The sequence below is a fragment of the Nelumbo lutea genome, chromosome 2 (assembly GCF_056320005.1).
Source record: "Nelumbo lutea isolate HS-2025 chromosome 2, American lotus-T2T, whole genome shotgun sequence".
Taxonomy (NCBI): Eukaryota; Viridiplantae; Streptophyta; class Magnoliopsida; order Proteales; family Nelumbonaceae; genus Nelumbo; species Nelumbo lutea.
The window spans coordinates 39,345,222-39,373,219 of record NC_142685.1 but is presented as its reverse complement, the minus strand read 5'-3'; the positions used below and the strand labels follow the sequence as shown (position 1 = coordinate 39,373,219).

The following is a 27,998-nucleotide window of genomic DNA, read 5'->3' as shown; positions in this document are numbered from 1 at the left end:
CATGCCAACACAAGAGGTTGATTCTACACATATACAAGTATTCCTCTTGTGCCTACTAATGTTTCTATTTTTGTTGCTGATACACGTATGCCTAACACTGTTGATGCAGATGACCTAGACCTTTCCATTGCTCTTCACAAGGGGAAATGTAAGTGTACAACCCATTATATCTCGCACTATCTCTCTTAAAGTAGCCTATCTCCTTCCTATCGTGCCTTCCTTTCTTCCCTTGATTCTATGTCTATACTCAAGAACATTAGTGAAGCTCTCTCTAAACCTGAGTGGAGGGCAACTATGCAAGAGGAAATGGAGATCCTTATTAAAAATTAAACATGGGAAATAGTTGATTTGCCTATTGATAAGGAGACAACCTAAGATTTTGCTTTAAAAATTAGTACAGAAATTGAGTAGCCTCGGCTACCCCATTAGACTTTAGATGTAAATCAGTCATTTAATATCAAGATTAAACTTAGTGATTAACAAAATAAAACAGGTCTGAATAACTGTACAAGAGAAGATGGTGAAGAGAAGAGGTAAGAGAAGGAGTCGAATAATTCTCCATTCTCCTCTAACCCTATTTTATTAAGATCTAAAAATTTGATGATGACAAGAATGCCCTTAAGTGGGCGACCAACTTGGCAGTTACATAAAGAAAATAAAACAAGAATAAATAACAGGCCCATTAAGTGTGGCCCATCAACATAAAATAAAAGATATTACGAGAGAGGCTGTTAGGGCCCATTCGGCCCAGTCTCTTTACACTCCCCCTCAAACTGAGCATAGATGTCAATCATGCCCAACTTACTTATATAGTGTGTCAATTTCCCCCTTGGAACTCCCTTGGTCAAGATATAAGCCAGTTGCTCTTCTGATGTGATGAATAGTAAACAAACTTCTCCTAAAGAGACTCTTTCCCTTATGAAATGCCTATCAACCTCAATGTGCTTAGTTTTGTCATATTGAACAGGATTATGTGCAATGTTGATAGCGGCTTGGTTGTCACAATAGAGCATCATTGGTTTCTCGTAGTCCACCCCCAATTCCTCTAAAAGGGATCGTAGCCATAGTAATTCTGACACACCATAAGCCATTGCCTTGTATTCTGCTTCAGCTGAGGATCTAGCAACTACTGATTGTTTCTTACTCCTCCAAGACACAATATTCCCAGCAACCAGAGCACAATAGCCAGAGGTGGACCTTCTGTCATCAATACATCCTCCCCAATCTGCATTAGTAAAGGCTTCCAGCTTCATGTGACCATGCTTAGCAAATAGAATACCTTTCCCTAGAGTACCTTTCAAGTAGCACAAAACCCTTTCTGTAGCAGCAAGATGAGTATCTTTGGGAGAATGCATAAACTGACTAATAACACTTACTGCATAGGAAATATCTGGCCAAGTCATGCAAAGGTATAACAACTTCCCAAGCAGTCTCTGAAACACTCCCTTATTAGACAAAGGTTCACCATCTATGGCAGAAAGCTTATGATTAGGATCAATGGGAGTGGAGATAGGTTTAGCTCCAAGTTTACCAGTTTCAGCAAGAAGATAAAGGACATATTTGCACTGAGATATGAAGATACCATCCTTAGACCGAGCAATTTCAATAACCAAGAAATACCGAAGATCACCCAAGTCTTTGTTTTCAAATTCAGAGTTGAGAAATCCTTTTAGTTTACTGGCCTCTTCAATGTCATTACCCGTGACCACAATGTCATCAACATGAACAATCAAGAAGGTCACCAGAGAGTCATTTCTCTACAAGAACAATGTATGATTAAATTGTGTTTGAATGTAGCCAAAGGAGACGAGCAGCCCGAAATCTCTCAAACCAAGCCCGAGGAGATGTTTGAGACTATAAATAGATTTGTGTAGTTTACACACCTTGCCTTTCATTTCTTTCCCATACACTCCTGGAGGTAGAGACATATAGACCTCTTCATGCAGGTCTCCATTCAAGAAGGCATTTTTAACGTCAAACTAGCATAGGGGCTAGTCAAAAGTAGTTGCTAGAGAAAGTAAAACCCTGATTGAAGTCATCTTAGCCACAGGAGCAAATGTCTCAAGATAGTCAATGCCATATATTTGGGTGTAACCCTTAGAACCCAACCGAGCCTTGAACCTCTCAACAGAGCCATCAGAGTAATACTTAATGGTAAACACCCATTTACAACCCATTGGCTCCTTCCCTTCCGGCAAGTCCACAATATCCCAGGTATGGTTCTTATGCAATGCATCAAGTTCAGTCATCATAGCATCCCTCTATTCAGCTTGAGATAATGCTTCCGGTACAGACTTGGGTATCACTTGGGAAGAAACAAATGTAAGAAAGGAGTAGTAGGAAGGGGAGAGAAGGCTGTAAGATAAGTGTTTGGAGATACAGTGGGCTGTACACTTCCACTTGCCCTTGCGAAGAGCAATAGGAAGGTCAAGGTCAGGGACAGTCAGAGATGAGTCAGTAGAGGGCTGACCTATTTCCTCAGGAATGATGGGAGTGGCAAAATGCTCTTCTGAAGGAGTGGAAACAACCTGCACATGTCTGAATCTCTGCCTTTGGTAACACCTTTGGAGAGCAGGAGCAGGAGGAGGAGCAGGGATATCAGAGGTAGGTCCAGTGGAAGAGGTGGACACCCCATGATCGGACGCACAAGGGATGGGAAGAGGAACAACTGGAGACATAATAAAGGGCTCACAAAATTTCTCCTCCTCAGGAGGATTACTAAAGAAGGGAGTCAACTCGGCAAAGGTGACATCCCGAGATACAAAGCGGGTGCCACGAACTGGATCAAAACGCCATCTCTTCTCTCTTGCTATCTTTCTTTTCTTTTTTTTTATCTGGGTTGCTGCCGTGAAGCCCTAGGGTTGTAGGAGAACAACGCAAGGTTCGAACCTAGGGTTTCCCTTGGTTGTAGGGCGCAAGGGAAGTAAGACCCAAAAGCTGATGTCCTACTAGACTGTTTCTAGTAGTTAGTAGCTAGTCGGCTACTAAGAGAGGTCTGTATAGGACAGACCTAGTTGAGGACTGATTTCAGCAGTCCTAGTATTGGCCATAAGGGGGAGAACTCTCTTTACAGTTGCAGTACTCGAAGCTCAAGTGAACTCTGCATAGCAAGTGGTGGAGAGCCCTTAGTTTCAGGTCGGTTACTAGCCCAGAACACCTCATTTGCTGCTGTAACTAAACTGCTTCAGAATTGTGACAGTCTCGGCAAGTCTGAAACAGTGTTGCGAGCTGTTAGAACCTTCTTCAATTCTGCAACTAGTCTCTTTTTCAGCACTGTGATCACTTTGGCTAGTCTTAAACGGTGTCATCTACACAGAGGCTGCAGTCAAGATGTCTTCAATATCCGGAGAGGTTTCTTCTGGGGATAACAGACCTGTTGCAAGGTCTTCAAATCTGGAAAACCCTAATCTGCACAGCTTGCAGATTACAAGTTGCTGCTGGATGAATACAACTTCAGGGAGTGGTCCGTTTCTGCAATGCTTTTTATTACTTCCTGTGATCTCACAGGCTACTTAGATGGGAACAAGAAGGAACCTGAGGTTGGCAGTGCAGAGTATGCTGTGTGGCGCAAGGAAAATGCCACAGTTATGTCCTGGTTGCTTGCCTATATGACTCCTCGGGTTGCCAGGACCGTTCATCACTTTCCTACAACAGCCAAGATTTGGGAAAAAGGTATCTAAGACCTATGGACAAAAGAAAAACAATGCTAGAATTTACAGATTGAATCAAGACATTGCTGCCTTAAGGCAAGGGGATATGACAGTTGCAACATACTTTGCAACTCTGGAAGGTCTTTGGGAAGAACTTGACCATCACTTGATATTGGATTGGGAAAATGCCAAGGACAAGGAGAGACATGATAAGTAGATTGAAGAGAGCAGAGCCTTTAAGTTCTTGGCTGGCCTGGACCCGGTGTATGAGGGTATAAGGTCACAAATTCTAAGGAGAGATGAATTGACCGGGTTACACCATGTTTATTATCTGGTGAGGAATGAAGAAGTCGGGAGAAAGGAGATGCAAGTTGACTCTCAGACTCAACCAACTGAACAATTTGGAGAACATTCAGCCCTGGTCTTTACTAAGGGAAACAAACATCCAAACAAGAAGCACCTTAAGTGCACTCATTGTGGTGGTGAGAGACATGTAAAAGAAAAGTGTTGGGTCCTGTATCCTCACCTAAAGCCAGCTGCATTGAGAAAGGACAAGAAGCAACAGAAGGGTCATGTGGCAAGTGGGAATCTTGTCACCAGCAACAATGGTGACAACTCACAGAATATACCAACAGTGTCTTCTTCTCCTATGGGGCAGGTGGCTGATTCCTTTGGAGCTGGTGCTTTGGGCTTCACTGCTAGTGAGGTAGAGGTCCTTAGCCGGGCATTAGCCCATCTAAGGAATAATTCTTTTGCTTCCACCTCTCCTGCCAAATCAGGTACAGTCTCTGCCTTTGGTGCAACTAGCTCTATTGACTCTACTTCTTGGATTATTGATTCCAGTGCAATTGACCACATGACACATATGCCCTCCTTATTCTCTTCATATCATTTGTTGTCTGGTCAGGATAAGATGAGAGTTGCTGACGGGTCTTTCTCCACCATCTATGAAAAGAGGGTGGTTGACCTAAGCAAGGACCTCAATCTTAAATCAGTTCTACATGTTCCCAGTCTTACCTCAAATCCTTTGTCTGTTTCAAAACTTACCAAAAATTTGAACTGTAATATAACATTTTTTCCTACTCATTGTGTCTTCCATGACAGATTGGCGAAGAGAATGATTGGGAGCGGTCATGAGTATGGAGGCCTCTACTATTTTGATGCAGACATCGGTTCAGCCTTACAAGCATCTGCTGCTAGTAGTCCGGAGAGTATGGAGTCAATAGCTAGGTTGCATCTGTGGCATGCTAGGCTAGGTCATTTGTCTTTCTCTTCATTAGAAATGTTGTTTCCCGAATTGTTTAAGGGCATTTGAAGTCAGAGTTTAATCTGTGAAGTATGTCAAATGTCAAAACAATGTAGAATTGTTTATCCACTTTCCAGTAATGAAATTCGAGCTCCTTTTGGTTTGGTTCATTATGATGTTTGGGGCCTTTCACCCATTGTTTCAATTGATGGCTTCCGTTACTTTATTAGTTTTATTGACCACTATTCTCGATGCACATTGATCTACCTGTTAAAAGGACGGGATGAAGTACCACGGATAACTATGGCATTTTGCAAGATGGCATGTTACATCAATTGTCCTATGCTAATACCCCTCAGCAGAATGGGGTTGTTGAGCGCAAGAATAGACATCTATTGGAGACGGCTCAAGCCTTACTATTCTAGCACAAAGTTCCCAAGCAATACTAGTCTCAAACTGTACTTACTGCATCATATCTGATAAATCGGATGCCATCTAAGGTGTTGGGTATGAAAACCCCTTTCTCTACTTTGTGTCCCACTCTTCCAGACTTTCTTCTTCCTCCAAGGGTCTTTGGCTGTATATGTTTCATACATGTGAAGGATCCAAAGAAGACCAAGCTAGATCCTAAGGCTACGAAGGGAATATTTTTGGGGTGCTCTCCTACACAAAAAGGGTACAAGTGTTATGATCCTGTCTCCAAGAGAAAGTATGTCACCGGAGATGTGGTCTTTTTTGAGTCTCAACCCTATTTTCAGTCTTCTCAGAATCCTCTTAAGGGGGAGACTAGTGGGATGGAAGAGGATTCTCATTCTCCCTCCTTTTTTGTTCCCCTATCTGCCTCGAGCCTTCCATCCTCTTCTTCTACTCCTAGTTGTGGCATCCCGGGGTTAACCTAGTGAGGCTCCCACTGTGCCGGTTACCTCTCCTAATGCTACAGATGTCCCTGAAGGCTCTAGTAGGTAACAAAAAGAGATACTCACATACAACTGAAGGAAAAAGGGCCCTCAACCTCATGATAACAACCAGTTGGACTCGGATCAATCTGTCATTGCAATCCAAGGTAATTCCAACTCACATACTTCTGATTTGGATCTTCCTATTGCTCTCCGTAAGCCTATCCGTTCTTGTACCACCCTGCACCCCATTGCTGATTTTGTTTCTTACTCACATTTATCTCTTGCCTATCACTCCTTTGTGTCTGATCTTTCCTCTGTACGTGTTCCTTCTAGGTACTCAGAGGCCGTGTCTGATCCAAGGTGGAAAGAAGCTATGAATGAAGAGATGAAAACCCTAATGAAAGCGAGAACTTGGGAATTAGTGGATCTGCCAGAGGGTAAGAGCACTGTTGGGTGCAAGTGGGTGTTTACTGTAAAGCACAGGGAGGAGGGGTCTTACTCACATTTATCTCTTGCCTATCACTCCTTTGTGTTTGATCTTTCCTCTGTACGTGTTCCTTCTAGGTACTCAGAGGCCGTGTCTGATCCAAGGTGGAAAGAAGCTATGAATGAAGAGATGAAAACCCTAATGAAAGCGAGAACTTGGGAATTAGTGGATCTGCCAGAGGGTAAGAGCACTGTTGGGTGCAAGTGGGTGTTTACTGTAAAGCACAGGGAGGAGGGGTCCATTGAAAGGTACAAGGCTAGACTTGTGGCAAAGGGGTTTAATAAAAAAGGAATTGACTACAAAGAAACCTTTGCCCAGTAGCAAAGCTCAACACAATTCGGGTTCTATTGTCACTAGCAGCAAATTTTTCATGGGAACTTCATCAGCTGGATGTGAAGAATGCCTTCCTAAATGGTGATTTTCATGAAGAGGTATTTATGGAACCTCCACCAGGCTATGACTTTGGTAGAAAGGTGTATAAACTGAGGAAAGCATTATATGGTTTGAAGCAGTCTCCTCGTGCATGGTTTGAGAGGTTTTATGGGGCCATGAAGAAAGTGGGGTACACTCAGAGCGGTGCAGACCATACCTTGTTCATAAGGAGACAGGATAGTAAACTTACAACACTCATTGTTTATGTTGATGATATGGTGATTACCGGGAATGACTTGGAAGAGATAAAAAGATTGAAGGAGTTTTTAGCTTTGGAATTTGAGATCAAAGACTTGGGCCATTTGATATATTTTCTTGGGATTGAAGTTGCTAGGTCAATAGAAGGAATCTACGTATGTCGGCGGAAGTATGTCCTTGATCTCCTAGAGGAAACAAGCATGATAGGGTCTAGGCCAGCAGATACTCCAATAGAACAGAATCATGGCCTACAGGAATCAGTAGGGGAGGACTATTGTGATAGAGAGAGATACCAAAAATTGCTAGGGAAGTTGATATACTTATCTCTCACTCGGCCAAATATTGCTTATATTGTGCATATTGTCAGTCAATTCATGCACTCTCCAAAGATCCCTCATTGAAGCTTATACTGATGTAGATTGGGCTGGTTCTGTTGGAGACAAAAAATCAACTTTAGGATATTGTACATTTGTGGGAGGGAACCTGGTCACATGGCGCAGTAAGAAGCAGAATGTAGTTGCTAGATCAAGTGCAGAAGCAGAATATCGAGCTATGGCGGGGGTTTCTGAACTCCTATGGCTCAAGACCCTTCTTAATGAGCTTAGCATTAAAACTGAGGGTCCTCTCAGACTGTATTGTGACAACAAGGCTGCCATCAACATTGCAAATAACCCTGTGCAACATGGCAGGACAAAACATATTGAGATTGATTGACATTTTGTTAGAAACAGAATAGTCTCGGGAGAACACTGCATTCCTTATAATCCATCTGAGATGCAAATTGCAGCTGTATTGACTAAAGGGTTGGCTGCAACAAAGTTCATGAATCTTCTTGGCAAGCTAAACATGATTGGCATCCATGCTTAGCTTGAGGGGGAGTGTTAGGTAGGTTGAAGGTTTTTTATGTATTGATGGTTCGGCTGATAAGAGTTCTTATTAGCCTGTATTTGAGTTTAAGTTGTTATGTACTGGGCCTGTGTTAATGGGCCTAAGTCTGTTTAGTGTTTTAAGTTGTCTGGGTGTCCCATCACTAACCAGGGGCATTCCAGTCCTTTCTTGTAACATTGTACTGTACTCTAATATAAATAATAATACTGTCGACTGGGTCATTCAGTTCAACATTCTCAACATCTCTTGGTCTTCTCCTCTCTTCTACTGCTTCGGCTACAACATTTCAACTTTCAGAGTTCATGAAAATTTTTCACAATAGCTGGTACTTCATCCCTAGATTTCATGAGATAAATCCAAGTGTAACCCCCCATTGTTGGCATATGATATGGCCCCCACACATTAGAGTGAACAATATGGAAAGGGGAAAGTGATATTTTATTGCTAATTGAATAGGAATGTCTACAATGCTTTGCCATCTCACATGATTCACAATGAAGAATCGATAGACACTCCTTTAAACATATCTGGGAACAGATGACTCAAAGCAGAAAAAGACAAGTGACCAAACTGAAAATGACATAACAAAATTTTGTTAACAGACTCTGACACGACTGACTCTAAGGCAACTCCATGAGGTGGTCCCAAAGCTTGATCCGGAGTGTCCAACAAGTATATTCCGTTCACCTCATGGCCACTCCCAATCATCCTCTTAAACTGCAAGTCCTGAAAAACACAATGAGTGGGAAAGAAGGTTATACTGCAATTCATGGACTTTGTTAAGCTATTAGCAGATAAGAAGTTTGTGTTAAGCTTAGGGACATGAAGAACAGAAGATAAGAACAGGGTGTTAGAGGTCTTTATATCACCTTTACTAGAGATGGGGGCAAGGGACCCATCGACAAGGGATATTTTCTCTTTCCCAGAGAGAAGGTGATATGAGCAAAAAAGGTTAGATAGACTGGTCATATGGTCTGATGCACCGGAATCGACAATCCAAGGGATTTTATGATTACCTGAAATTGAAGCATGATTTGCAGAAGCACGAGTACCTGAGTGAGCAAAATCCGATGAAGATGATGTACTGTTGGAAGGGTGAGCTGAAGAAACTGTAGCTTTCAGGTGATTTAGGAGCCTCCCATACTTCTCAAAATCCAACTTCATTGCAGCCAACTGCTCAATGGTTGATTTCTCTTCACTCTCCTTACTTCCCCCTTCAGGTACTATAGCAGCATTAGCAGTCTTGGGTTTTCCCACCTGACTGCCCTTCTTAGGGTTATTATTGTTCTTAAATCTATTAGGGAGAAGTCTAGGATGAAGCTTCCAGCAGGTGTCCTTTGTATGTCGTGGTTTCTTGCAATATTCACACACCTGCTCTCTTTTCTCAATAGGGCCCTTTGGTTTCATTCCCGCATGTGCAAAATGTTCTGTAGGTGGACTTTGCAATTGAACCTGCTGCCTACTCTCCTCACTACTTATCATAGCATATTCCTGTGAAAGAGAAACCTCATCCCTAGCCAAAATATTCTGTCTGATAATATCAAACTCAGGGTTGAGTCCAGTGAGAAATTCAAACACCCTATTTCTCTTCACCAGCTCTCTATACATTTCAACATCATTTTTACTCTCCCATACCACTGTCTCCATAACATCGATTTCCTGCCATAGGGATTTTAGTATAGAGTAGTAGATTGCTACACTCTTCTCCCCCTGTCTTAGGTTTTTCACATCACTTTTCAATTTGTACGCTCTAGCTACATTCAGTTTCTGTGAATAGGTCTCAGTTACACAGTCCCATATCTCCTTAGCCGAAGACATCCAGAGATAGTGTTGGCTTATATGGGGTTGCATAGAGTTGACTAAGCATCCTATAACATTATAGTTCTCTTGCATCCATTTTTCAAATTTAGGGTTTGTCTCTTCGGGTTTCACCTTACTGCCTATGAGATACCCGAGTTTTCCTCTACTACAAACATAGATTTTTATAGACTGTGCCCAAGCAAGATAGTTCGTCCCATCTAGCTTAATTGTGGTAACACCAGTCAAAACGGAATCTACTAAGGTAGGTCCAAAAACCGACACCTGCTTGAACTTACTTCCATATGTCTCCATTAATCAAACGGAAATCAAAGAACAAAAATTCTGACTATGTAAACTTACTTGAAGTCAAATCAGAACTCGGGTGCTTGAAAAACTAGGGTTTTGCTCCGTCCAGCAGATGGGAGGAAGAGAGAAGATGCTGCCACACCTACCAGACTAACCCAAACTCTTCCAAACCTGAACCATCTCCTTTAGCAGTCACAAGACACCTTCCAAGCACAGAGCGCCACACCCGAGCTTCACCTTTCCTAGTAACCTCGAAAATCTCTAGTCGGCTAGGGTTTCGGGCAGCAGCAAAACAACATTCTTGGCAAAATCTAGTAAAAACTAAACTCTCCAAACCCTTCAACCAACTAGGCAAGTGATTCTCTATACTATAGAGAAGCTATATCTCCATACACTCTCTTGATTTTAGAGTGTACAGGAACGAAGAAAAAGAAGGAAGAGGAACTAAACCCGCTCTGATACCAAGATGCAAATCAATCATTTAATATCAAGATTAGTGATTAGCAGAATAAAACAGGTCTGAATAATTGTACAAGAGAAGAACATGGCGAAGAGAAGAGGTAAGAGAAGGAGTCGAATAATTCTCCATTCTCCTCTAACCCTATTTTATTAAGATTAGCAGAATAAAACAGGTCTGAATAACTGTACAAGAGAAGATGGCGAAGAGAAGAGGTAAGAGAAGGAGTCGAATAATTCTCCATTCTCCTCTAACCCTATTTTATTAAGATCTAAAAATTTGATGATGACAAGAATGCCCTTAAGTGAGCGGCCAGCTTGGCAGCTACATAAAGAAAATAAAACAAGAATAAATAACAGGCCCATTAAGTGTGGCCCATCAACATAAAATAAAAGATATTACAAGAGAGGCTGTTAGGGCCCATTCGGCCCAGTCTCTTTACAACTTTAAAATTTCCACCTAAGAATTTGCTTTATAGCCTTACAATTGAGCCCAAAAACAATGTTCCCTATTAGCCCCTTGCTTCGCTAGCTAGTCCGCAAACCCATTTGCTGCTCTTCGAGTCCACTGAAATAATAATTGCATGTCCTTGGTAATGTGATTAAGTTTCTTGATCTCATTTCTGAACACCCATGGATTCTTTCATTCTGCTTTAGCCAGCTTATAATTACTTTGGAATCGCCTTCTACAACCAGTTTTCTCACACCTATTTCCATGGCTTTTTGTATTCAAAAGACCACTGCTTTTAGTTCAGCTGCAATGGAGTCTCCCCATCCAATAGGGCCTGAATATAGCCCCACTACTTTCCCCATGTCATCTCTTATGACCCCACCAATTCTAGCCACACCCGGGTTGCCAAATCTGCTCCCATCAAAGTGTCCTCCAATTCCTAATTATATCATCCACAGTAAAGTCTAAGAATAATCTCATAGATTTTACCCATGAGATCACTATTATCATAATCCCTTCCATCAGTAATTCCTTACACCTTTCCTTTTCTTAAAAAATTCTCAGATTTCTTTCCTCCCATAACATCCAAAGCATTGCTGCCCGTGTGCATCTCCACAGAGTTCTTCCTCTTCTTTTTGGCCATCTGAAAATGGAGGCGTCAAACAGTCTTTCCAAGCTCACTGGGTATCCCACTTGCATCCAAAGAGAGAAAAGAAACATTCCCAAATGCAGCATAAACGGGATAGGAAACAAAAATATGATGAGTAGTTTCACCATTTGATTCACACAAGCAGCACCAATGGGGTGAAAGGCACCACCCAGGCCTCTTCCTCTGCATCAGATCGCAGGTGTTAATTGCACCATGGTAAACCTCCCAACAGAAAGCACCCACTTTGGGGTAGGCCTGTACACGGTATTCGAAAATCCGAATTCAAATCCGAGATTCGATATAATCGAATCGAATTCGGCTATTATTTCTTTACCGAATAAATTATCGGATCGAATTCGAATAAACATTGATCCGATCCGATAAATATCCGAACCAATTATATACATACATACATATGTATATATATATTTATAAAGGTTAAAAAAGAAAAAAAAAAAGAAAATGAAAAATGACTAATGAGTTTGAAAATCTCAGAATCAAACTCTTTCAGTCTATTGAGTTCGAACCTTACACTTTACCAGTTACCTCTCAAAACCCTAACCCTCCGTCACTCCCTTCACCGTCGCCAAACGCTGCCTGAGCAACCACCATCAGTCTATCACCGATCACTGCCCCTCATCGTCCAAACAACCACCAGCCCTTCGTCGGACGCCATTGTCACTCATCTCATCTTTGCTCTTACCTCCATCGCTCTTCTCTCAGAGTTTCAATGAGACAGTGACTCGCCACCCAAGCAATCACCATCACTGACAGCATCGTCAGTGATAGCGGTTGAGCACCAGTCACTGGCCATAGCTCAATCTCAAAGCTCAACCTCAACGCCGTCTCCTTCGCCTGTTCGCCACTGCTCAAGCTCAAGCAACCCTTAGGCCTCAACCATCCAGCATCAGTGCACCACCAGCCTTGCGCTGCAACCAACGACTACCGCTGGGAACCCATCACATTCGCACCGCCAGGAACCCAGGTCTACCGCCGTCCCCTGCCTCTTTTCTTAAGGTAATTTGATTTTCATAGATTTCATAGATTACATATTGGTTTATTGGTTTATGAGCTAGATGTTTCAACTCTTTTCCTATGCTAAATTTCTAATGAGATAGAATAGATTACAAATTTCTGATAGTGATTTAGATAATGATTTATTCATTTTCCTATTCTAATGAGATAGAATAGATTACAAATTTTTGAATTCTGACAGTGTTTTAGATAATGGTTTGTTGGTTTATTGGTTTTTGCTTATGACTTATGAGCTAGATTTTTCAACTTAAATGAGATAAATAGATAGAATAGATCACAGATTTAGGAATTGGTTTATTCATGTAGATAGTGGTTATGTTGCAAATTCTTTTGTCCTAATTCCTAAATGATATTGTGAATATTTATTGCTTCTCATTTTTAGTAATTTTATTTTATGATTATCCATTTACCTTACTAGTTTTAAACTTCTAATATTTTTTAAACTTTGTTTTGTGTAATCTTTATTTAGGTTCCATTTTTACTTTTGAAGAAAATATTAAATGTCTGGATCAAGTTAATGCTTCTCAATCTAGCACTGAACCTAATGCCAATAGTGAAAATGGTGAAAATGTGAATATTCTTAGTGTTGCATTGCCTCCGTTGGTCCCTAGAAAAAGAAAAAGAACATCAGAAGTGTGGAAGCATTTTGACATAATCCTTAATGCAAAAAATGAGAAAAAAGTTGTTTGCAATTATTGCAAACAAGATTTTAATGCAACAAGCACTAGTGAGACTACTCATCTAGCTAATCATGTCTCAAGGTGTCCACGAAGATTACCAAAAGGACAAAGAGAAATTGGACAACAACTGTTGACAATTTCTACAAATGTAAGTGAGTCAACCCACAGACTAGAGGGATGGAGATATGATCCCATAAAAAATAGATATCACTTTGCAAGATACCTAATCAAACATAACCGACCATTTAGCATGGCAAAGCATGAGTTTCTTGAGATTTGTGGCTACTGGTCTTAATCCCATGTTTAAAATAGTTTCACGCAACACAATTAGGAATGATTGCATTAAAATCTATGAGGATGAGAAAGAGAAGCTTTATGGCATTCTTGATAGGTTTGATTCTCGGGTTAGTCTCACTACTGATATGTGGACATCATGGCAAAATATTGGATATTTTTGTTTAACCGTACATTACATTGATGATAAGTGGCAATTGAGAAAGAAGATTATAGGTCTTTAAGTTGTCAGAGAGAAGCATGATGTTGTAAACCTTACTAGAGTCATCAAAGATCTTCTTTTCATTAGAACCTTGATAGTAAAGTGATGCCTTTCACTGTTGATAATGCTTCTGTCAATGATGTTGTAATTAGAAACATGAAGGAGTAGCTTTCTGGGCAAGGTAAACTTCTTTTGTCAAGGGAATTGTTTCATGTGCGTTGCACAACACATGTTTTGAACCTCATTGTGCAAGATGGATTGGATGTTGTTAGGCATTTGATGGGAAAATTAGAGAATCAATCAAATATCTACAAGCTTCAAGCCAAAGAAATCTGAAATTTGAAATGGCAAAAAGTCAATTGAAGATTCGTAGTAAAAAGGAGTTGGTTTTAGACTGCCTCACAAGATGGAATACAACTTATGATATGCTCAAAACTGCATTTGAGTATATGGTTGCATTTGCTCGATTGGAACAAATAGATAAAGAACTTCTGAGGAGTGGGATAATGGTCAAGTTGTTTGTGAATGTTTGGAATATTTTTATAAGGCAACTAATGCATTTTTAGGGACTACATATCCAATATCCAACTTGTTTTTTCCCGATATTTGTGATATTCGTGTGTAGATTGATGAATGGCTATTGATCAAGTATGATTATATTCAAGCAATGGCTAGGAAAATGTTGGGAAAGTTCAAGAAATATTAGGATGAGGTTAATTTACCTTTGGTAGTAGCAGTGGTTCTTAATCCAAGATACAAATGGGAATTTGTGAGGTATAATTTGCATAGGGTTTATGGTTATGTGGGAAAAGATGAAGTGGCAAAAGTGTGTGAATGCCTTTATAACCTTTACTCTCACAATGCAAATTATGATACTTCATTCACTCCTAATGAAGAAAGTAATCCCCTTGAATCATCCATAACAAATTCAGCTTCGGGTGTGATGCAAGAAAGTAAGAAGTATCTCAAAGGCTTTCAAAAATGGTGCACAAGTGATGAAACAACAACATTCGTGTTCTATTACAAAAAATCAGAATTGGACCAATACTTGGAGGAGTCCTTGATTCCAGAAATGCCAAATTTTAATGTGCTAAATTGGTGGTTAATTAATTCTTCTAAGATCAAAACTCTTCAGAAATGGCTCGTGGTGTCCTAGCAATTCAAGCAAACACTGTAGCATCAGAGTCAGCATTCAATATAGGTGGTAGATCCTTATCGGTGTTCATTGCTTCTAGAAACAGTGGTGGCTTTGGTTTGTGCACAAGATTGGATTGAAGCACCTCCTAAACCAAAAACTCCATGTAAGTAACTATATTCATATATTTTTTTGGTATTAAGCTCATCATCTTTTTAAAATGAGTATATTAATCGTATTCTATGTTTCTCTTTGCATGTTTTAGTTTCTTTTAATGGAGCACCTGCTTTTTCTATGTCTCCTATTGATAAATCTATTGAAACTCCAACGACTCCATCCTTAAATCCAAGTGGAAGTGAAAGTGCAAGCACAAATTTTGATGGAAATGGTGATCATGCAAGTGGTGCATCCAATTAGCATATGTAAGATTGAAAATAATTTTCATTCTTTTAAATATTTATGAATTGTGATTGATGTTTTCCAAGATTTGGACTAACATGTGGTTTTATACTTTTCTTGCTCTTTTTTTTTTTTTTGGTAGGCTTAAACTTTGGTCATTTGCATGAAGGATAGCTCATTAGCATTGAAGTTAATTGGAGACTTCAACTATCTTTTACAGTTTTTTTATGATGGTTGTATGGATAATTTGGTTATTTTAAACTATTTGGGACTGATTTTGATATATGCTAGTTAGCTTTTTTTTCTTCTTTTTGGTTTGGTTGAGTTGACACTTAGTGTGGCTATGTGAGTCTTTAGTTTTGGTACTTCGATGAATATGGTTTGGACTATAATCTTACGTAATCAAGTAACTTATGTTTCTCCTCTTAAATTGATTATGGTTGTTGAAGTATTGAATAGTTCATGCTTTGATTAATAAGGGAAGCAATAAACAGGTAATACTTGAGTTTTGACATCTTTATGTTTATTTTTTCAAAGTATAGTTTCAAAGGAGTTTTACTAATTAGGTTATAATTTTTGGAGGCTTTTGGTTTGAAGTTGAGGGAAAACAAGTGAGAATCCAATCCAAATGCAGTCTTGGGTGATAGGCAAGTGAGGGAATGGGATGTGCCATCTAACAATCCTCACCAAACAATCCTACTTCAAAAGCAAAATGCTGTCCTGTTACTGGTTTTTTCTCTGAGGTAGACTGGGAGTTGATTTGAAACTTCTGAAACTTGAGTGGACATTATTTTTGGAGGCATTACAGCATATAAGATTCCTTAATAGAGATTGACCAGATGATGGGCTATAGCTCTTTATGTACTGAAAATGCACAAAAACTAGGTCAAACCCTGAAAAAACCTTTGTCTCTACACTTTAACAATTATATTCCGTGTTAGCTTGTCTTCTGTTAGTAGGATGTTTTCATTATGTAAGTAATTTCAGGTTAAAAGGAGGACTTTAAATGGTAATTCTGCTTTTGGATCACATGTGATGCAATATGGGGATTTAAGACTTAGCAGTGAAGAGCTATTCTTGTATATGGGAACCAATCCTGCAAATGATAACTATACTTTCATTGATGAGAATAAGTTGCCATCATCTATCCAGACTGTTAATCATCAACATGATGCAAATCTCCTCCATTTCTGGGCCAAGGTTTGAATCCCTCCTCCCCCATGTAGCTTGTATAATGACCCTTTCTCTTGATGAACTTCTGACACATGATGCTATGAAAACCAAATTAGTAATTATATTTACTTATCAACCTTCCTATGGGCTAGCTTTGTCATGCTGGTTTTGCACAAGCATAAACACAATATGTCTATATTGTTCTGCCAGTTCCGGAAAGCTCCCAAAGGCTCACCTAAGAAATTCAAAGATCAAAAGCAGTTCCTGGATATGATGTCCCACAAGATGCACATAGACCACAACATGATATTCATTGGGAAGCTTTTGTTTGGATATGAGAAAGGTCCTGAAGTGCTGAAGACTGTTCGGCCTGCAGGGCAGCCTCTGGTAGATGACTGGGATTGCTTTAAGACTATGGTAAGAAGTAAAGGGATGAGAGATCCATCGTATGGACGCCCAAATCTTGCGGAATAAAGGGGGTGAATTTCAAAAAATTTTTCTCCCTTCAACTGGGAATCGCATTCCCTATTTAAAAAATCATATTTTCAATGATCATTCTTGAACCATAAACTGAACCAGATCTGAACCAAAAGGTGTGAGAGAGGATTATACCTGATACGGAGAAATAGTATCCCCCAACGAAGGTGTTCACGCTCAAGGAAGGATCCAATGACTGCTTCCACTGAAGATGGCGCAGTGCAGGATGGAACAAAATCAGCGGTATTCTTCTCCAAGAACTCTATCCTTCGCAAGAAACACCAGGATGGCACGTGAGCACAACTTCCTATCAATTCTTTCCCAAAGAATAGATGTCAATATCAAATCTTGACTTCTCCCACAACTGGAGATCGAACTGGCAAACAGGGTGGCAAGAACAAGGAGGCGGCAAGAAAGAATTCTACAGGATTGCTTAATTCTTTCTTCTATGATTTCAGCTCTTAAGAGAATCTGATTATGTGTCTACTAAAGGCTGCCGCCCCCTCCTTCTTTTGTTAACCTAAAAGATCAACTCCTAATCCAATTAGGAGTTGCTTATCCAAATCATATTTGGATCAGCCCTCTCTTTAGGTGATAAGGAGAAACCCTTATCTTTTCTGCAAATTAGATTAGATTAGCTTTCTCCTAATCTCATTAGGAGGTTTCTAGATCTGAATCACATTCAGCTCTGGACTCTCTGAGTGGATAGGGTCCTATCTGCTAATCCATTTCAGAATTCGCCCCATAATTAACTAATTAAATAGCCCAATTCAAAATGGGCTTTAGGCCCATTAAGCTTATGTGCTCACTTAACCTTCCTAACTGCTGCCCAATTGGGCTTCCTTGTATGGCGTGGGACCCAAGCATTGATCTACACATCAGCCACATGGGTTCGGCCCAGCTTTTGTTACAAGGCCTGGCTGAATACACTGTTATGGACAGTGCACCCCCAGAATCTAGCCTGATTCGATTTGAATTCGATCCATTTACATGCCTACTTTGGGGGGAAAATGGTGACACCAAACTTCTCAGACTGGGAATTGTACCCCAGGTTGAGAAAAGGTCAAGGTTTTGAAAAAGGACGCACAACTGAAAGCTCTAGAGGGATAGGAATCCAGAGTCTAGTATCTTGCTTAGCAAGATCAATAAATACCCCGTCAAGCAGCTGAATAATAGAAAACACCAAATCCAACTCCGAATCTCTCACATTTTTGCGGAGACCCAGATTCCAAGCAAAACCAAACTATGAAGAAGGGGAAAGGAAATTAGCAACTGGTTTGCCCTTAAGATAGGACGAGGTATAAATTGAGGGGGATAAGGTCTTTAAAGAAGAGTCACCCACCCACACATCTTCCCAAAATTTAACTTTGTTACCTGAATTAATATCAAACCTGACATGATTGAGGAGCAATGGAAGGAGTTTGTGAATTGCTTTCCAAGGTGAAGCGATGGAAACCCTACTAGACACTCCAGCATCCCAACCATTCTTTGAGAGCCCATGTATACATATACTAGTCACAATCTTGTGCCACAACCTGTTTGTTTTGTGTGGGAACCTCCATAGCCACTTTCCTAGTAGAGCCTCATTCCTTTCCTTCAATCTCCCTAGCCCAACACCTCCAAACTCTTTCCTCCTAGTTACTAGATCCCATCTTACTAAGTGATCTATCTTCTTCTCTCCTGGTTCCCAAAAACAATCCCTCATTATTCTCTCTAATTTCTTTTCAATAGCTTGAGGCACGCTGAACACCGAGAGATAGTAAACTGGAAGGTTTGCTAGGGTAGATTTAATGAGAGTAATCCAGCTCTCCAAAGAAATATAATTCCTCTTCCATGTAGCGAGTTTCTTTTCAAACCTTTTTCCACAACTGGATTCCAAAAATCTAAATTTCTAGGATTCGAACCAAGGGGGAGGCCTAAATACTTCAGTGGCCAATCACTTCTTAAACATCCTAGCTCCTCAACCCACAGATTAACATCTTCTTGTGCTAAATTGATCCCTGCCACCAGACTTTTCTTAAGGTTCACCCTCAGATTAGACACTTTTTCAAAAAGGTTCACCAACATCCTTAGGTTTCTTGCTTCTAACTCGTCTAAATTATCACAAAAAATAATGATGTCATCCACGAATTGTAGATGAGTTACCACCACCCTCTCCTTCCCTACTTTCCAACCCTTTAATAAACCTACCTCATCTGCCTTCGAGATCAATCTACTAAAAACCTCAGCTAATATGGTGAAAAGGAAGGGGGATAAAGGGTCCTCTTGTCTTACTCCTCTTAGGGCACCAAAAAAGTCCTTGACTCATTTACCAACACTAAGAAGTGAGATGATTGTAGGCATCCTACAATCCATTTACACCATCTTGCTCCAAAACCACACTTCCTTAATGTCTCAATTAAGAACTCCCAATCCACAAAGTCATAGGCTTTCTCTAGATCCAACTTACACACAATGCCCTTCCTTCCAGCTTTCTTGAAATCCTCCACACATTCATTGACAATGAGTATTTGATCTGATATTTGCCTATCTCGGATGAAAGCTCCTTGGAATTGAGGTATGATTGATGGGACGACCTTTTTTAATTGAAGGGAGAGTACTTTTGCAAGGATTTTGTACTAACTTGCCACCAAATTGATTGGCTTGAAGTCTTTGGGATAGCAAGCACCTGACTTCTTAGGGACCGACGCAATAAAAGTAGCATTTACTCCTCTATTGACAATCCCCCTGTAACAAAACTCCTTAAAGACTCGCATTAGATCGTCCTTTAACCACTCCCAACAGTCTTGGTAGAAAACCATAGTAAAGCCATCGGGTCAGGGTTCTTTAGAGCGATACATAGAAAAAATTGCTTTCTTCACCTCATCCAAGTAAAATTTTCTCTCCAAGCTCCTACACGGCAACTTCTAGGACTAGCCAATCTAAACCTTCCATGTTCCATCTTCCTAAAAGAGGCTTTTCAAAGATTGAATTAAAATGATTCACCAAGGCCTTTGCAATCTCATCATGATTAGTTATCGTGTGATCCTCCAATTCTAACATAGAAATCAAATTCTTCCTTTTCCTTCCATTCGCAATCATGTGAAAGTATTTTGTGTTCCCATCCCCTTCTTTGATTCAATACACTCTTGATTTCTGCCTCCAAGTCATTTCTTTTCTAAGGAGTGTGGATTCCAACTCTTTTCTTAAATTAAACATCTCATCTCTTTCCCCTACTTCCAACGAACCTGGTTCCTCCTTATTTATCTCTTCAATTATGTTTATCAGATTTACCTTCCTCTCTTTTATCCTCCCAAATTTATTAAGATTCCATTCCTTGATTTTTTTTTCTTTTTAGGTTCCAAAGCTTCCTGTGGAATCTAATCCCTTCCCACTCAGCTTGGGGGTCATCTTCCTCCCACCACTCCTCGATCTTTTGCACAAACTCCGGGACCGTTAACCATATGTTCTCAAATCTAAAAGGCCTTGGACCTTCTCCATTTAGCCCTTGTCCGATACATATTGGCCAATGATCTGAGGTGATCCTGGGTAATGTCCTGCCTACCATGTTAATCCAATGTTCCTCCCAATCCCAAGGAACAAGAAACCTATCCAGCTTTGAGAACATTGGGTTCTCCTGACAATTAGTCCAAGTGTATCTGTTTTATCCAGTCCCAATTTCCTTCAGTTCAAATGTGTCTATAAAACTATTAAATCTCTGCATACTCGTGATCACACTTTGTCTCGGATTATTCGATTCAGCATTATGTTTGGTCACATTAAAACCATCCCCCAAGCACCACGGACCTTTCCATAAACTTCTCACATCTGCCAGTTCTTCCTGCCTCTCGTTTCTTTCCCTATACGAATTAGGCCCATAAACATTTGTTAACACCCAAGTAAAATTATCATTTAAATTCTGCAATTTTACTAACACTGAGAATCTTCCTATTAATTCCTCCACACATTCCACCGTATCCTCATTCCACAGAATGACTACACGACGGGGCCATGGTCCATCCAATGCCTCTACCTCCCTAGACACTCCTTACCCACCTTCTATCAATCTCTTGTGCCTTTAACTCTTGGAGCATCACCACACCTAACTTTTTCTCTCCTTCACACTTCCTTTATAAGCCTTCTCCTTGATGCTCTCCCCAGTCCTCTAACATTCCAGCTTACAATCTTCATTTCACCATCACATCACTTAGCCCTGCCTTACCTTTTATTTTCAGCCTTTCCTTCCACCTTTCCCACCTTCCCTCACCCTCTTGCCCCACCCACCTCTTTGTTTTTCCAGCTCCCTTACCTTCCTCTTACTTGTTTTCCCCCTCCAGACTCCTTCTAAGTCTTGTCTGGACCTAGCTAAGAAACTTTCAACCCCATCTTCTTAGCCCATTTCCTTGGTGTTATTTCCTCATTAGATTCCACCCCCCCCTCCATGATCCTCAACTTCTTTCCCTCTACCTTCTTCTACCCCTATTTGCCCTCTAGGATCTTCTTTATTTTCCCCTACATCACCAGTTTTTGCTACCTCCCCTACAACATCACTTGCTATCCCTTTAGTTTGGGCACCTTCAGCATTCTGGGGCTCTCTTTGACATTGGTTCTCAGCTGTAGTGTCTGTAGGGATAGCACGAACAACATTAGTAACTGGGGTGTTAGTAGGAGGACTCAGAGAGGGCTCAAGGATAGCATCCGTCATTCCCAACTCAGAGGGTGTTGCTGGTTGGTCAATGTCTTTCTGAATCATGTGGACTTGGCCTGGACCTGGCATCTTGGCCTTGTTTGGTGAGTCTGTGTTTATGTCCTAGCTTGACTCACTCATCCCTGTAGATGTGCCCTAAAGCTGTCTATAGTCGGCTTTTCCTTTGACGGAAGGTCTTCTACAATGCCTGATGTCCTTTTGTCTATAGTCGGCTTTAGGCTGGACTGAAACTGAGAGGCTTGAACTTCTAGATTAATGTTGAAGAGGACTTCCAGGTTTAGGTCCAACTCCTAGAGCTCGCATCTCTCCTGAACTTGATCACTTCCAACTATGGAGTTTTCGTCCGAGCTAGAAACCTCAGATTCTTCCTCTGAGTCACACCAATCTGAACCGCTTTCTTATTGTATCTCATTTCTCCGTCTGGAAAATCTTGGGTTACAGCGCTCGGCCAATCTGAACATGTTTCCCATTCTGGAATCCAAAACTTCCATAGCTTTGACTCTTTGTCTTCCCTAGCAATACTCATCTCCACCTGTTTTTTAAACGAGGGCCTTGTGGTTTCTCTATCACCACCATGTGTCACCTAGCCTGCCATGTCACCATCTTCTTCAACCTACGATCTCCCACTCCATAGTGTCGCTTCCAATACCAATGCAACCCATACCTTGCTCCACATGCCTTCAGCTAACAGTTCGAACGATTATGGGACGGCATCTGGCTTCACTCCTGCTATTCTCAACCCAACAGCCTTTAGGTCTGTTTTCTTGTAGGAGGTGAGAACTCCAGCCAATGCGATGGCGATTTTCTCCAGCAAGGATTTACGTCATAGATTGAACGGCAGAACTACCAACTTCAACTGAAAGTCTCCATTGCTGAAGGTCTTTGAGTTACATGAGGTGCACCAATTCTCCACCGCTATAATGCCCTCCTAGGTTTCAACTGTGGTGAAGTCTACCTCTTCCAATCCCACATCCAGCAGGCCGCACCACCTTGTTCTCTTCAAATGACAAGAGGATAGTCGTTTATTTCAGCCCCAACTTCTTCTCCTCCAGTCTTTGCTTTCTCCTTCTATCATTACCTTAGGAACTGGGGTGGATAGGGATACCACTATAATTTCATTTTCCTCTGTGTCATTTTCTAATCCCATCTTCTCTAGTCTTTTCCTTCTCTCCATCTCCTCCTTCGGCACCAACTTTTTCTCTATCGTTCTATCTTCTACTTGCTTCTGCTTCTCCAACTACCCCTGATACTCTGACATTAGAATCCCTGTTATAAGTTGATGCAACTCATTAACTACCCCCATCCACCCTCCTAGATTTCAACCTTCTGGTATTACAATCATCTGTTTTCTCCCCTTTTCAAATCTCTCTTCCAGGGTCACGAACCAGCCTCTCGAGTTCCTTCTTCTACTGGCTAGGTATTCTTTGCTAGAGGATTTGATGTTTTCTCTCCACTCCAAGTGCCAGCGTACATTCGCTGCCCCATTGAGGAAGCTTTGGAACCAGAATATCGTCTCCCATACCAGGAATACTGTCCCTTTTCTACTTTCCCTAATCTTTAATGCAATTTCCTTATGATGAAATGTCTGCTCCAACAACAGTTCTTTGGATTCCACCTTGATGAATCTCCTCCTTTTCCCTACCAGTGAGAAGTCTCCTCCAGCACGCTCCATCCTTCTCCTATTTCTTTCTAGATCTTCATATATGCTTAAAATTTCCTGGCCATTTTTTTAGTTTGATGTAAAGAATGGATTCCTCAATGAAGAATTGTAGGAGGTGTACATGGACCTTCCAACTGGGTTTTATGATGGTGTAGGTAGAGGAAAGGTATGTGGATTAAAGAAGTCCTTATATGGATTGAAGCAGTCAAGCAGTCATTCAGAACATGATTTGACAGGTTAAGGGGAGCATTGACTCGCTTTAGATACACACAAACTCAATTAGACAATATGCTCTTTGTGAAGAGAAGGGGATACCTTGTGTCGGTGCTAATAGTATATGTTGCTGACATTGTAGTTGCAGGGAAAGATCTGAACGAGATTGATGCCTTGAGAAAGTCCCTACAATAGGAGTTTGAGATCAAGGACATTGGAGAATTGAAATATTTTCTCGGTATTGAGGTGGCAAGGTCCAAGCATGGGATCTTCGTTGCCTAGAGAAAGTATGTGCTAGACTTATTACAAGAGATTAGAAAACTTGGAGTTAAACCAACTGATGCACCTATTGATCAAAACCACAAGATTAATGCCTCAGATGGTGAGCTAATAAAGGATGTAGGGAGGTGTCATAGGTTAGTTTATCGATTGCGAGCAAGTACATGCGTGCTCCTAAAGTTCAACATTGGGCAGCCATTGATAGGATTCTTACCTACTTAAAGAATCATCCGGGTTGAGGAATATAGTTCGTTAATCAGGGGAATATGAAGCTAGAGGCCTACATAGATGCAGACTTGGTAGGATTATTGGATGAAAGGAGGTCTACATCAGGATTTTGCACCTTTGTTGGAGGTAATACAGATCTATGGCTCATGGTGTCTCAAAACTTCTTTGGAAGCAGTCCTTATTGGGTGAGCTTGGAATGGCATAGAGGAACCTATGATGCTGTACTATGATAATCAAGCAGCAATCAAGAGTATGCCTTCCATATGTTTCATTTGACTTACAACTAGCTTATGTATTTACCAAGGGAGTTGCAAAAAACAAGCTTGAACTTGATCTACACAAGTTGGAAATGTGTGACATTTATTCCCAAATTGAGGAGTGTTGAGGATTTACTATTATATGTAGCGGTGGCAATTGGGCGGGTTGGGTTTGCATTGAGCTTCAACCCAACCCATCTAACCCGCCAACCCATTAATGACCCAGTTATATAAAATTAAATGGGTTGGGTTCAACCCAAACCCGCTTTAAACCAATCCAACCCGCCCAAACCTATTAATCTTATATTTATGGACTTAAAAAACAAACAAACTCTCTCTTAACAAATAAGTTGGTCATAGCTTGGTGCTAATTGGAGTTACTATTTACACAAGTGGTGAAGGTTCAAATCACATTACATGCATGTTATTTTTACACAAGCGGCGAAGCCATTTAACTATGTCCGGATTTTGGGTTTGACCGAACCACTTAGGTTCAAACCGGTCAAACCAACTTGAATTATCTAATTGGATTATCTTCGAGCTAATCACATCAAGGGTGATTGGGCCGTTTAGATCTGGATCAGTCTGGTCGGACTAGACAGGTTTAGTCGATGGTGGATTGACTTGGACCGAACCATATCAGGCTTGTGCACGGGTTTGGGACTGAACCGACTGACCCGAAAAGGATCAACATAAGTAAATCAGGTCGGTCCATATTCGGGTCGGGTTGTGTGGGTATTGGCCGGCCGGACGGTCCAGGCCAATCAAAGCATGTGGAAACTGAACAATCCCTCCCGAAACTGCTTTGGATTTGAGTCAACCCAAATCGGCTTGTATTGGGTTGGTCGGTCGGTCTACGTGAATACTGGTTGGACCGGACGACCCAAACCGAGCAAAGCAAGCGGTACCCAACCATCCCACCCGGGCTCTATTCTGGATTCAGGTCAACCCAGATCAGCATATGTTGGATTGGATCAGACTGCGTTGAACTGGTCCGAACTCGGGTCAAATTGATTTGGATTTATGTTGGGCGAAGTGTGTTGATTCAAGACAAAACTAAATTTAGTCAATAATTAATAGAAAATTAATGCATTAATTATAAATTATTTAGTTCAAATGAAAATAATTAAAAAAAAGGCTAAGGAATTAATACTTATGTTTGTAATGGTTAACCCAATGGTTATCCACAACCCAACCCAACCCATTTAAATGGGTGGGTTGGGTGAAAAATTGCCACCCTAATTATATGTTTTTGTTATTTAGTTAATGTTATTGGGCCCAAGGCCCATGATTTTAACGTTTGTTAAGGTTATGTTTAAGCGTGTCAATAGTAATCGCACTATTGAGGGCATATTTGACATTGTATATTTTTTACCCTTTAAGTATAAAGGAAAATGGGAGAGGCGGCCGGTTCATTATTGGCTCTCTTCCCTCTTCTCTCAAACTCTACTTCTTGTTCTCCTTTCAAGAGACCTTCCTCTTTTCTTTTATTTTTTAACTCTTATTGTTTCTTTTAATTTCTAGTGTTGGCATTTTACATTATATTATTTTCTTTCTCTATTGCAAAGTTGTAATTTGCTTATTATTAATGATTGAATAAAAGTGGGCAGCAGTTAGAGATCAAATTGACTCTTCAATCTCTACTGTTTCATCCTAGTTCTCCTCTCTCTCTCCCAATTCCTTCTCTTCAACTTCAAGGCTGAGATTTCTAAGACTGATTTCTTCTTTTTCCTCTTATTATTCCATTTTATTCGATCTGAATAGGATCAAGTGAAAACTTCATTTGGGAGGTTTCTAAATAACCCTAGTTATCAACAAAACAGATGTAAGTAGTAAAAAATGTGATTGATGAAACACATCATTGTGAGAACATTACCTAATGGAATTACATCACAGGAATTATCTCCTTTTGGTAGGAAGCCATAAAAGGTAATTAGATGAGAACTTGAAAAGTTTCCATAGCTAAGATAGCATTGTTCTCCTTCTCTGCATGGTAGCAATAAAGGAAATTTCAGGGAATTTGTTACTGAATCCACTTTTCCATAGTGCATTATGTGTGGGCATAGCTGCAAAGAAGAGAGGAAAGCTTTGAGGCCAGGGTTCAGAATACCAGTGAAGACTTTACTATATTAAGTGCAATCTTTTCTTCATATTTGGAAAGGAAAAATCATTATTTTACTTCTTGTTTGTACATTAGGCCTGGTTTGTTTGTAGTGCAATTTCATTTGCACTAGTGTAAGTTTCTGTTTCGACTTTTACCTTATAGTGTTCGTTTGTAGTGCAGATGAAGTGAAACAAAACCTTAATCACAGATATACAGTAAAGAAAAAGTGGAAAATAATTTTCCTTCTTCACATTTGCATTGTCATGCATTTGTACTAGTGTAAATGAAATTTTACTGCAAACAAACAAAACCTTGACCTTTATAGGAATAAATATAGGATATTTACCGATCACCCAGTAGTTTGGATATGGATATGGCATTAAAGAGAATAGAATGGCAGAACAGGATTCATGTAGCCGAGCCCATATAGTTGGGATAAGTCTTGGTTGATGATGATGATGACCCAGTAGTTTGGATGGTCAGTCAACATCCCAATAAGAGAGGAGATGCAGGATCGAACCTGCGCACTGGCAGGCTCTCTGTGGTAAGGCCAGTGAACTTCACATGCATCCTGCTCTGTCTCCACCCCATGATCCCCCTGTAATGTGTGTTATATAATAAAAAAAGGGCATTTATGTCAAACTCAATGCTGTTCTCACTAAGAAGATTTCTTCTTTCAATCCCATTTCAACCATCCATAAGGTGCACTGGTGCAGAAATAGAAATGATAAAAAAAGGAAATTGAGAACAAGGAGAGAAGTATATCTTACAGAATGATTAAGAAACCCTGCAATAGGTACCAAGCATGTCCTCAGCTTTCCATCAGCAAAAACAACCTTCATGCTATTAGAGTACCAGAGCTCACATGCCCACAAAAATTTGTCCCATGTGTACAGCTCAGGTTTAAATATATCAGGATGATTACAGCAAAGCATGGGAAACAATTCATCATATTGTGTGCGTAAGTGCTGTAACAAAATGGAAAAGATATTACATTCACATGTTGGTCAATAACACTCCCACCCAACTTTTTCATCTCTTTTTTTAATTATATAATGAGGCAAAACCCAAATTCCACCTTACTCAACAATATCTTGAAATGATAAGGATAAAGCAATAAATTGGACAACAATAATTTGAAACATAATCTTAAACCATAAAATTTTCTAGGAAGGATGAGAAGCTGAATGCTAGTAGTATAAAAGAAAACTTCATAACCTCTTTGGCTTGCATTATCTCCTCAAACAACAAGGTTCCTTCTAAAGCAGCAAGTGCATCAAGTCCAAAGCTCAGCCCTGTTAAAAAACAGACCATTAAAAAAGAAAACTTTCAATATGTAACTACATTAGTGAAAATAATTAATAATTTTGGTGCAGTACAACTAGTTAGCCTAGAAATAGTCCATTCAAGTAAATAAATAAATAAATGTAAAAACACAGCCGGAGCAATAGAAAATGGCCATAAAATGTCATCCAGTAAAGTAAAATGCTGATAACATGGTGAGATACTACGAGAAAAGAAGAATTGTGATGTTCAAATAACTAACAAGTGCTTAAAACGAACTCAAAATGTGGATATACACTGTAACAGCATCACTCTATAATAGAATATATGTCTTGAAAAACTAACAAGAAGTGCATTTAACAAAATAATAGTTCTAAATAAACAACAATTGAAGATGGATCTATGAAAGATCAGCTGTAGCCGTTATGA

At 40.2% G+C, this 27,998-nt stretch overlaps 1 protein-coding gene across 4 annotated transcripts in view; it reads right to left on the bottom strand.

The window, feature by feature from the left end:
* Nucleotides 1-27,998, bottom strand: part of LOC148870003 (SET domain-containing protein) — an 85,045-nt gene that overhangs the window by 24,204 nt on the left and 32,843 nt on the right. For 2 of the 4 annotated variants that reach the window (XR_016107284.1, XR_016107285.1), the window contains exons 7-10: nt 27,504-27,580; nt 27,056-27,253; nt 26,806-26,883; nt 26,058-26,167 (exon numbers count right to left, since the gene is read on the bottom strand). Coding sequence is in view for 2 of the 4 variants with exons in the window: in XM_088970139.1 (XP_088826265.1) it covers nt 26,058-26,247; nt 27,056-27,253; nt 27,504-27,580 (465 nt within the window). In the remaining 2 variants the exon portion in view is untranslated. Of the gene's footprint in view, nt 1-26,057; nt 26,248-26,805; nt 26,884-27,055; nt 27,254-27,503; nt 27,581-27,998 lie in introns of all 4 variants that reach the window. The other 2 variants (XM_088970139.1, XM_088970138.1) reach the window with 1 other exon arrangement.